The sequence below is a fragment of the Nothobranchius furzeri genome, chromosome 6 (genome assembly GCF_043380555.1).
Source record: "Nothobranchius furzeri strain GRZ-AD chromosome 6, NfurGRZ-RIMD1, whole genome shotgun sequence".
In the NCBI taxonomy this organism is placed as follows: Eukaryota; Metazoa; Chordata; class Actinopteri; order Cyprinodontiformes; family Nothobranchiidae; genus Nothobranchius; species Nothobranchius furzeri.
In genome coordinates this window covers 69,664,209-69,676,568 of record NC_091746.1, presented here as the reverse complement: position 1 = coordinate 69,676,568, position 12,360 = coordinate 69,664,209, and the positions used below count along the sequence as shown (strand labels likewise).

The window sequence follows — 12,360 nt, the reverse complement described above, 5'->3', positions numbered from 1 at the left end:
GATGTATTTTCTTTGCAGTGCCTTAAAATCACCTCGACATTCCTCAAACAACAGTAAACAAAATAAACATGTGAGCTTCAAAATCAAGTCTGATCTGATGAAACCGACGAGAACGCAAAGTGACACATTTTTAGAAGTGAACCATTTTATGGTACAGAAGTGTGAATATTGCCATACTACTGTCAGCAGTAATGAACTTCTCTCTTTAATCAGTAGGAGCAGCCTTCATAGAGGATCTGTGTTGATGCAGGTTGTTTGGGTTTCATGTTTTATGGTGTGTGTGTGATGGATGTTGCTACATACTTGTTAAATAACCAATAAGATGTGGTATTCCATGTAAATATGAATGATCAATCTGATTGGTCTTTAAAGTTTTGATGTAATATATAACATAGTGTAACACCTATGCTATTACAGGGTAATAAACTGTTGGGCCAGTTCTATGTTCTGAAGGAGGGGTGAGTCAGAGACTGACCTTTAAATGGAAGAGCTGGCAAACTTAATCACAACAAATAAAAAACAAAGACGAACAATAAACGGATAAATGCCGCTTCAGTTACTTGAGGTTTGCTTTAGAATCACCCTTTTAAGTTTTTCCTTACACGCTTTGGGTTAAAGATCTAATAAAGGTTTATTTCTAAATTCCTAATCTTATTTCAAGTTCTATGTTATGACCGGTCATCTAAGTTTGAGTGTCTCGATTGCAAACTTACTTTGGATTTGCCCTAACTTATGCTAAATTGGAACTAGGTTCATGCAATTCATTCCTTTCAATTTCCCAAAAAATGGTGTCAGCTTAAAATCACACTTTAGAAGTTCAAAAGGATATAAGTTCATATGGACAATTACATGGCTATACAAATACAAAACGTATGAGGTCCTTAAGCTTAGCTAAGTCTCAACCAAGCCTCTATAATCCGGGTCTGGAAATGAAGCAAAACAGGAAGTGACAAAAATTGCAGTTCCACCCTCATCCACTAGGGGCTGGTGTCAGAAGCGAGCAAATCCTCATTGACTCCCATGTTAAAAACACCAATTTCACAGCAGAAATAAACATGTTTACAGCCTGGTTCCAAAACATGTTTTAGGTTTAAATGATCTAGTTTACACTCATGACAACTCTGAGGGGGGTGACTTTTTTTCTCACTCTTCTGTTTAAGTGTATTAAAAGCCTAAAATTCTGTATAATTAATGAGCATCAGACCCACGTGACCACAGAGCTAGCTCCGGGGAAAGGCCTCAGCCTGAGCCTCGGCCTCGCCTGAAAACTGTTCCGCCATTTTCAGTCTCTCACCTTAGACCATTAGTTGCAGCATTTGTGCGTTCCTTTTGGATATTATTTGTGCAATTGTTGGACAAAATGACTTGCTGTGGCATTAATTGCACTAATAGAGCGTCCGAGGAGTCTCCACTTCATTTTTTTTGGTAAGTAAAATAATATTTATGTATTTTTAGGTCACTGCTGCTCTTGCACTAGCTGAGCTTATCAAAGTAGCTTGCTAACTACCATTTTAACATGTAATGTTTAACCATGACATTTAAATGTAATAGGGTAAAACCCAGTGCATTTAACATAACACTGAATTTTTGCTCGGGAGACCTCTGTGTTCCACCCGGTTCTCCCCAGCAGCAGCTCGGCGCATCTCTGACTCAGTTACCTCCGGTTGTAGCTAGGTAGTTACCTCCATTAGCTTAGCTCCCACCTCAGCATTAGCTTTGGGTTAGCTTGTAGATACATTGATTCAGTTCGACGGGTGTCATCATTTGATCCCAGCCTTACAGCCCCACCCTCAGCTCCACCTCTTTTCTCTTATGGAATTGTCTAGGCATTATGAGACGTGTGACACAATAAAAATGGTCACCTCCCATTTCAGATTAAAAACTTAGGTAACGCTTCCTTTTACAGTCCCTTAAGTACTCAGTACTTACATGGTAATTACATAGTAAGTTAAAGTGTATTATTGTGTAATTAAAACGTATAATCGTAATAAAGTGTATATTGTATATAGCAGTATTTATTGGGAATGATTAATAAAAAATAAAAAATAGAATTGAACCTGAGTTTCATGGAAATAACTGTTTAAGAACTCAGAAACAATAATACACTTTAATTCACAATGTATGTAATTACCATGTGAGTACTTAGTAATTAGGGGACTGTAAAAGGAAGCATTACCAAAACTTATAATACAAGCCTATGGACAGGAATTGTCCAGTATATATATGTAGATGGTTCCAACCCTGTTCTGAACGTAACAGCCCCACCCTCAGCTCCACCTCTTTTCCCATTGTTGGATTGTCCGAGCGTGACTGTAAAAAAAAAACAGAGGTGGGAACCTCCCATTTTTGGCTTCTACTTGCCCCCCAGCTAAGCAATGGGCGGGCTACGTCCATATTTTTATATGTCGATGGGTGGAACTCATCAAAAACACACACAGGGCATTTGACCATAGACCCTCACAGATATCTTTCTTGCTACCATAATCATTTTATGATCAGATTCAGTAAAGAAATGACGTGCTGTCTGATGTGCACTTTGTTGGAAAAGATCAGATAGATTTGCATTTGCAATGTCGAAATTAAAACAGAAAAGAAAATGTCCATATACATTTTTCTATGTATTTGAAAATGGGAGCCTTTGAGACTACCTATTATTATTTTGGGATCCATGATACGGTCAATAGTAAAATTGTCTATCATTTCTGCTGTGTGCGTGGTCTGTAAAGTGTCACCATCTCACCAGCTGAACATCAGGTTTCCCATCTCCAAAAGTTGTGTACACCAGGGTCAGCGTTTGCTTAAAGAGCAAGTCACTCCAAATCAACTCTTTTTTTGCTGATAAACTATATAAATGAGTGTCTGATTGTGCTGCAGACAAATGTAGTCAATAACTCGGCACTTTAGTGCATCTTAGTTAAAATTTAAATATTCTGCCTAAAACTGTCAGCGGTGCACCGTCGTCAGGCAAAAACTCAGCACTGCATTTGAGTTTCAATCTGCCGTCGCTATTGGCTAAGAGGTACACTATGATGTCACAATGTCGTGAGTGTGTGTATTTCTTAGCTGCTACACCCTCTCAGTCTGCTAGGCAACAGCATTTGTTGCATTTTTCAAACAGAAAGTGGGAGTTCAGTAAGAATCTGGTAGGGGTGACTTGCTCTTTAAAGTTGATTAATTTTCTTAATAAATCACAAATTTTGTGACTTATACAAGTTTCAGATGCCGTTTGTGCATGAGCAGCTTTCTGAATGAGTTCTCACATGTTAAACACATTAAGACCAAAAAACACTGCAGTCATCTTTATTCAGTTTAACACCATCAATTTACATTCTTTCTTTCTAATTTTGTAGAGAATTAAAATTCTTGGGTCATTAAAGGGAGACTAGACAGTTTTGGCTTACTTTTAGCATCCCCTACTGTCCATTTGTGGAACAAAAACCTCGCTGTGCATTTGTCTTTTTAACACCTTAATCTAACAGCTGAAACATCTCCCAGTCTTCATTACTGTCTACAAGAGTGATTCATCACTAAATCAAACAAATCAATTGTGTTCATGATCGAAAACGTGCTGAAACCAGGCTGCGGTGCCAGGTATGTCAGCTCAGTTCCCAACAGAGCGGACCGTCACTCTAAAGTTGCAAATGTGTAATCAGGTCACAGAGGGCGGTGGGGTCTGAGTGACATTTCATTAACTCTGGGAAGAGTCAAGAAAATCATTTCAAAGTATGAAAAAATTGCCTAATATCCCTTTAAGTTCACTGTCGTTATTACAGACCCAATTCTGAAGTAGCACCGGCACATTCTGAGTGATAAATGTTGCCATGGAGATCTGGAACCCATTTTGATAATTTACCAATAAACCTTTTGATCCAACTATTAATAAACAGAGAAGCTATCATCATGCCTCTAAAAAACTTTAGACCCTTCAATGAAATGCTGAAATTGGACACTGTTCAGCTGCAGTCTGAGGGGGGATGGCTATCTGGTCTACTAACCCTGGGTTACTCTTGTCTAATCTCTATAATGAAGTCAGAGAATGTTTTCATTGGTGAATTTTGAACAGTGGCTCAAAAGAAAGCTCAGACCCACCTAAACACGTGACATAATCTCTTGTAGCTATTTCAGGTCAAGTTGCTGAGGTGAATATAAATCTGGGTCATCTCTGTATTATCGGAGTTCAAGTGTAGTTTTTCAGAACCGTCAGATCTTCTGACAACCTGTTTGATCAGTTGAATGAGTCACAAGGTGACGTGTATTTGAACTGGATCGAATCACTCAGAATGGATTTCACTGCCAGATCACTCCCTTTGTTTTATTTTGGTCCCGCTACGTTGGCCTCACCCGGGGCAGCAGAACCAACAGCAGCACAACCAATGGGATGAGCCTGGGCAGCATTTGCTGTAGCGATGAAACCGGGGTTCAGCCAGACCACCATGTGACCATCCATCATCTGCAATCTCCTTCCCAAGCCACAGCTTTCCATTCTGGCATTCATCTCTGACCAGCACCCCATCCCTGCTATCAGAGCTCCAGGAGGATGTGCAGGTCTGCTGGGCTTTCACTCCTAGAAAGGAAGCCAGGTCCAGGTCCAGACCTGCTGCCCCCCCCTTGGGTCTTGGTGTGTTCTGCCGACACTGAGGACATGGAATCCACACCTGAGGAGGAAGAGGGAGGGAGCGTTATTAGGTCTAACAAAAATTAAATGTGGGTCTTAACCTCAATTTACACTGGGTGAAAATGTATATTTTACATTTTTTGTTTTTGTGAAGCGCCTCGTGATTTTTATCTGAGAGGCGCTGTCGAAAAGATCTTTTCTTCTTCTTCTGGTATGTCAGAAGTCATCAAGGCTGCAGAAGACTCAGGACTTCTCATCTATCCTCTTTGAATAAAGGTTATCTTTCCTGGTTCATAAATGACTTCATAATTTTATAACTTTATATGATCATATTTTGTTGAATGGACAATACGTCCACAAAAAATAACCTCTAAGTGTTTAGAGAAAGGAGGGATGTCTGAGGTTTTTGGTAATGCCCTTTAAACTTGTCACATTCTGATTTGTCTAAATTTGTAAACAACAGTTTATAACATTAAGCTGTCTCCATCTTTAGCTGCTTTTAAGAGTCGCTCGAAGACGAACTTTTATCGTCTGGCTTTCACCTAATCTGCATTTTTGGTTCTTTTTTAAAACACAAAAGGTGTTTTTTTTTACCTTGCTGACAGTTTCGTTTACCGGCTGTAAACTTTCATTTCAATTCAAGTTTATTTATAAAGCGCCAAATCAGGACCAGAGTCGTCTCAAGGACCTTCACACAGTAAACAACACAGGTCAGGTCATTAAGCCAATCAGTAAACAGTTTCCTATATAAGGAACCCAGCAGGTTGCATCGAGTCACTGACTAGTGTCAGAGTCTTTACAGCAATCCTCATACTAAGCAAGCATGTAGCGACTGTGGAGAGGAAAACTCCCTTTTAACAGGAAGAAACCTCCAGAGGATCCTGGCTCAGTATAAGCAGCCATCCGCCATGACTCACTGGGGATGGAGAAGACAGAGCAGTACTCACACACACACACACGCACGCACGCACGCACGCACACACACAGGTTACATTGTGATTTCTTAGTAAATATTCTATTTGGTGAGAGATAAACTTTATTGTATTTATCCTAGTGAATCTATAATTAAACGGGTAAACTAGTAGTAGCACATTCAATGTCAAAGAGAGTAAAAAGTTATTATCAGGAGAGGGAGAATGTTTAAGTGGTTAGCAGCAGTGTGCTAGACGATGGCCCCCTCCATGAGGCCACCACAGCTCAGCAGAACATCGTTGTAGCTTCTTCTGGGGAGAAAAACACTTAGAGAAAAAATAAAGTTAACAGCTGAAATAGCAGGAAATAATACAGTTAAAGAGCAGATTGTAGAAGAAAGTAGTCGAGTGTGAAAAGTGGTCATTGTGTCCTCCAGCAGTCTAAGCCTATAGCAGCATAACTACAGAGATAACTCTGGATAACCTAGCCTTTTAGATGGAGGCATGTTGGAGGCAGGGCCTGTTGGCCTTTTCTTTGCTGGCTGTTGCTTTGGAAGCTTTTCCAGACTTCTTTGTAGATTTCACATAGGCCCAGTTAGGGTGTCTGCAGTTCTGGAGAGCTTTCTTCATGTGTTTTTCTTCGGTCTTTGTGGGAATGTTCTCGGCCCGATGGTGTAAAGTCCTGATGATTGACATTTGGTGCTCCAGTGGCTGATGTGAGTCCAAGTGCAGATACTGGTCTGAGTGAGTTGGTTTCCTGTAGACTTCAATGCTGAGACTTCCATCTTGTTCAGTTAGCACAGCACAGTCCCAGAAGGGCAGCTGGTGGTTGTGGACATCCTCCTGGTGAACTTGATGTTCTTGTCTAGGACATTAATGTGCTCGGTTAAGTCTTCTTCTTCCTTGGGGCAGCAGCAGCTCAACAGGTTGAGCGCGTTGTCCAGTAATTGGAAGTAATCGTAATTGCCTGCTGCTGGTGGTCGGAGGGACCGGTTGCGCCTGTGCTCGGCAGCCTCGCCTCTGTCAGTGCGCCCCAGGGCAGCTGTGGCTACATCGTAGCTCATCCCCACTAGTGTGTGAATGTGTGTGTGAATGGGTGAATGATACACTGTAGTGTAAAGCACTTTGGAGTCCTTACTCTGAGAGGCGCTATACAAGTGCGGGTCATTTATCATTTGGTGAGAATTTTGACCCATGTGTCGTCCACATACCTGAACCAGTGGCTCGGTGTTGTTCCTTGGTAGGAGTTCAATGCTCTGGTTTCCAATTCCTCCATGTAGATGTTGGTGAAGATAGGTGACACTGGGGAGCCCATGGTGCGTCCATGTTTCTGTCGGTAAAACTTGTCTTTGTGTTTGAAGAAGGTGGTAGAAAGTCAGAGGTCCAGGAGGGTACAGATCTGGTCTGGAGTCAGTTTTGTCCTCTCGTTTAAGGAACCATCTTGTTCCAGCTGTTTCCTAACTGCTTCCACTGCTTCGTCTGTGGGTGAACATGTGAAGAGTGAAGTGACATCAGATGAGACGATGGTTAGTTTCTCCTGGGGCCGGTTGGAGATCTTGAATTGTCTACATGTGAATTCTGTACGTGATGTTGGATGTTTCCAACCAGCGGGGCCAGGATGGCGGAGAGATGTTTGACAGTGTTGTATGTGACCGAGTTGATGCTGCTGATGGATCTGAGTGTGTCCTTCCTTGTGAATCTTCAGAAGACCATGTATACTTGGGGTGGCTTCTCCTGGATAGTCTGTAGTAAAATGCACAGTCGATTACTTTGTCCTTTAGCACTTTCTGTAGATGGTCCATGATTTTCTTCTTATATCTGCTCGTCAGGTCCCTCTGTCTAATTCAATTCAATTCAATTCAATTCAATTCAAAGATACTTTATTAATCCCAGAGGGAAATTAGAGTTTCAGTACACACAATTCAGAGATCAGACATACATACATGGGCAAGACACATGACAAGAATCGGTCACTGTGGTCATTCACAACCCGAGTCGCTCTACCTTAATAGAGATCAGAGGGGTTACATGAGGATTGGTTCAGGTGGAGGAAAAAAAGGCACTTCAGAGTTACCCTCCACAGGGAGGACAGCTTTGCTCTGCAAAAAAAAATCTCAGACAGATATGCAACAGACTTCAGACATCACACGACATAGGTGTCCACTAGGTGGGGAGGTGGGTTTGGGACTATCCACACTTCGGTTCCTGCAGCCAATACAAGCAGCACATGTCACCTCAGTCTGAACAGGGGGGGAGCATTGAGGGTTGGAGGGTTGCAGTGACCCTGGAACGATTCTGCGGCCATCCCGCAGTCCCGACCAGGCTGGGATAGGAGACAGAGTTGAGTTGCCATAGCGACGGCACATTCCACATATCTTCTGAGGGGGGAGTTTTCGTTGGAGCCTTGCAGGCTCAAGGGCACCAGATTCCGATTAGAAATTGTTTTGGGGCCAGACAGATAATTTCCTCTCTGTCTTACAGTTTATTGGTCCTCAACCTCTCAAAATCCCAATAATGGACATTAATCTATCCCAATCCGTGCTGATTCGTCCACTTTATCCTTGATGGCATCCATCTTTTGTGCCAATGAATGAATCTCGGCCAAAGTTTCAAGCTTACGATTCATCTCGACAATTATGTGAGTCTGTGAATTCACAGCACGGTGCAAACCATCTCTGAGCTCCGGGAGCAGGCCAATATTCCTCGACAACTCATTAATTTTCCGGTAAGCCAGGTAGCCTCCAAGGCCAATGAGCAGGAAACCCGACACCAACACCACAAATATCCACACGTCTTCAGAGTCCCCCACAGACAGCTGAGAAAGACAGATCAAGTTCCACTGTTTCCAGGAGTCCATGATGTGTCCAACTGGGTCTGTTCTGGAGGGGCATCTGGGAGCCCCTTCTCCCGTTCTCATCGTTGAAAAAATTGTATCAATAGCGTTGAGTGACCAACTGACGAGGTCCGTTTTAGTGAAGACTCCACCTTCTAACCTCTCCACAAGAAAGAAAAGCCGTCTCCTCCCTCAGCACAGACAAGAACATCACAACTGAACCTGCAGACAAGGATCGTGCTACGGTTATTCTGAGTACAACAGATTAAAACAACAAAGTCACCGCTGTTTTGGGCGACAGCAGCACGTATGAAGCTTTAAATAGGGGAGGGGCTTAGATTTCACCTTTCCAGTACCTATAGTGCAGCTTTGAATCTCATTCCTAAGCAGTTTCAGTCCAGGTCACACCTTCCTGCATCTAATCAACACAACGACTCCCTCTCAGTAGAGGCTAACAACTCATCAGGCGATGAAGAGGAGGGGTATTCAGAGTAATTTCTGCTTGTTAAACAGCTACAGTTTATAAGCTTGACTCTCCCATATTCCAGTTAGAAGTGATGAAGCTCCTCAGATGAGCAGCGAAGCATCTTCAAGAAACCAAAGAAGTCCAGTTGCCTTCATCTGAACCCTTTGGATTACCGTAAATTCCATTTTCGCATTTGTAGTAGCCAGTAAATCCCGCCCACAATGGTCCTACTCACGGTATGGTGAGTGACAGACAATGAGCAACAGAGAGGGGAAACAGACATAAACAAAAAGATAGAAAAACAACCAAATGCCCCTAGTCCTTGTTAGCTCATGGCGATGCGCCACTGTGCCAGCGCAGGCATCAGGCTCCTACTACCCAGAACCCCCCCCGCCAGCACTCACTATTACCGCAGTAACACCTTCATAACCTGAGGAAAACCTTGGATGTGTAATTTAGTGGACATGACAGATCCTGAGTCAGTGGTGAGTGCTGCAAATAACAGCAGCATTAGCAAACATAAGTTGTCCAAAATTGTAATTCCCATGAAAAAAAGATAAAGCTTCAGCCTTAGTGGCACTGAGTGGGATCAAATCCCAGATCAAATGTTTCTATAGCGGTTCATGCAGGTTGACCTGAACAGCTTAACCATGTCTGTTTGTGTTTCTTCCCATCTGATCTGTCTTTCATCCATTACTTTGTGTTTTATTCTTACAATGGTTTACTTTCATAGTTTAATTTGACAGTTTTACCTTTTTATTGCTTGTGGTTCCAAGTTTTTTGATGCTGTTCTTGTTCAGCACTTTGGGGTACCTTGAGTCGCTCTAAATGTGCTATATGAATAAACTTGACCTTGAATAATGCAGAAAAATCATTAGAAAGAACATGAGAGTTATTTCAGTGAGCTCAGTGGCGTGTCCAGATCTTTTAAAATTGGGTGGCACCAATGGTTATGCTTGTGTTGTTTTACCACCAAGCCTTTTGTGGACAAGGAAAAGCCTTTTAAAGGGAATTCAGTGTGGTGGCACATAGGGGGGCTACCCCAGGCCACTCCCTGGACACGCCCCTGAGTAAGCTATTCATCCCTGTTATGTAATGCCTTTAACTATTAGTATCCATCTAGCTTGTGAGTGATGATGTCATTATTCACCTGGTCATTGATCACTGTGTCAAGTCGCTTCAGACATGCCTGGCAGAAAGAATGGCCACAATGCAGTTTCCGTGGGAGCCGCGTTATTAGGTCGTAGCTGCCAAAACACACGATGCACACCAAGTCCTGCCTTCTTGTTGATGTCATCATCTTCATGGCAACAGATGGAGGAAGGGGAAGGCGGTCATTGGCCACTTCATTTTTCTCCTTCTCTTCATAATTTCTGTCCCGTGATTTTTTCTCTGTTTGAAAAAAAAAACCCAAAGTTTTAATTTTTAGCTTCAGTTTACTGAAAACGTCTGAGACTTTGATCAGGCTAGAATGAGACCGGAACAGAACTGGGAAAGGACGTCTGAGTCTTACAGACTGCAGATGGTGAATTGCCTCACACATCAACTGTACACAAACACTTATTCTACAAATGCTGGAGATATCTTGCCATCAAGGAAATGGTGACTCAGGGGTAACCAGCAGGATTTTGATTCAAACCCTGGGTCCATCCTCATCTTTGGGCAAGAGACTTCACCCTCCTTGCCTGCAAGTGGTGGTTGGCGCCCAATGTGTGGCAGCCTTACTTTGCAAGTGTGGCCCAGGACAGCTGTGGCTACGAGTGCTTTACCATCAAACACTTCTCAGCCCCCCTATGTGCCACCACACTAGCCACTGACACTAGTCAGTGACTTGATGCAATTTGCTGGGTTCCTTATATAGGAAACATTATTTCTGATTGGCTTAATGAACTGTGAATTGGAACGTTTATTATATGAAGTGCCTTGAGACGACTCTTGTCGTGATTTGGCGCTATATAAATAAACTTGAATTGAATTGAATTATCGAGAACATAAAAATCTTTAAAGTTTGTTCAAAAAACAACTGGACTTTTCTTGTTTTCCTTGAAAATGATTCTCCTCTCATCCAGAAAGCGTATTCAGTTCTGAAACTTGGGTTGGGAGTAGAAGAAGGTGTGGTTTGAAACAAACAAGCTGATAGGCAAGGCAGCTTAGTTTATGTAACACATTTCATACACAGAGGTCATTCATTGTGCTTTCCAGTTAGCAAGAATAGCAAGAACATTCAAATCAATGTGACAGCACAAGTAAAACAAACTCTAATTACGTTTGAAAATTAAAAAGAAAATACAAAGTTAAAGGGTGAGCAGTTACAGTGCAGAATGTGCAGTAAAAGAACATTCCTTCAACGGCTGATGAAAACATGGTTTTCAAATGTGATTTAAAACTTTCTAGAGTCGGAGCACATCTGAGGTCAGGAGGAAGCTGATTCCATCTGTGAGCAGCGTAGTAGCTAAAAGCGTCTTCACCATGTTTGGTTCTGACCCGGGTTGGGGGTGTGGTGAAAATTGTCCCCTGCATGTGACCCATCCCCGTGGGGAGCGGTAAGCTGCAGCTGTGGCCGTGCTCAGGAACTATTTGATGGTTTAGCCCCCCAATTCAACCTTAAAGCTGAGTGTCAAGCAGGCAGATATTGGATCTCATTTTTTTTAAGTCTTTGGTATCACCTGACCGGGATTTGAGCCCTTTTCTCCCAGTCTCATGATGGACACTTTACCACTCGGCCACTGAGCTGGTTATGCTGATGGTCCTAACAGGTGTCCAACAATCCCCACCTGTTCACTGTTTTGGTCACATGTTTCAAGAGGAGAGTTTGGTTTATCTGCCTGGGGAGACATCAATGGGCCATTCCCATCTGTACCGGGTCGGCCCAGGCCGGGTAGCCCCAGTCGGCCCCAGTCGGCCTCAGCCTGGCCCGGTTGATACCACACATCCTTGCTTAGGTATGCAAGGAATGCAGTCAGAGACGCTTTCAGCTTCTGGGTAATCAGCATGATAATGAATGATAATGAATTGAGCATGCCTTAAGCCCATGTGGGCTGATTCTACCCACCAATCAGAGGCTTGCTCTAATGGAAGGTGTGAATTTGCTGTCAGCAGTGGGTGTGTTGGCCCTGGTCGGCCTGAAGCAGACCCCCTCGAGAAGAGGGCTGAGAATGAGCCTCGGTTGGCCTGGGAAAATTCCAGGCCACCCAGATATGTAAACAACCTACGCTACCCGGCCCGGGCCGACCCGGTACAGGTGGGTGCTCAAGGCTACCCTGTAGGAGTTGACTTGTCTTCAAGGAAAACAAGAAAAATCCAGGGGCCTCATTTATCAAACGTTCGTAGAAACTGTCCTATATCCCCTCCTACGACCGAAATTTAGAATGTGTTTACGGACAGTTAAAAGACTGATTTATGAAGCGTGTGGTGGCCTCTCGTACGCACATTCCTCCACAATCGTCTGATGATAAATCCCACCTGTGCGTACCCAGGTGCTCATGTCCGTTCACCATCATTTACATACAGAAACGCCCTCAATTAACCATATTTG

At 43.0% G+C, this 12,360-nt stretch overlaps 1 protein-coding gene across 1 annotated transcript; it reads right to left on the bottom strand.

The window, feature by feature from the left end:
- Positions 1 to 4,204: 4,204 nt before the first annotated feature.
- On the bottom strand, positions 4,205 to 10,368 carry rnf224 (ring finger protein 224). Its single transcript, XM_054744619.2, has 2 exons — positions 9,976 to 10,368; positions 4,205 to 4,655 (listed from the first exon to the last, which is right to left on the bottom strand). Exons 1-2 carry the CDS (start codon positions 10,366 to 10,368, stop codon positions 4,338 to 4,340), a joined length of 711 nt encoding a protein of 236 aa, XP_054600594.2. The 3' UTR covers positions 4,205 to 4,337.
- Between the last annotated feature and the right edge of the window lie 1,992 nt (positions 10,369 to 12,360).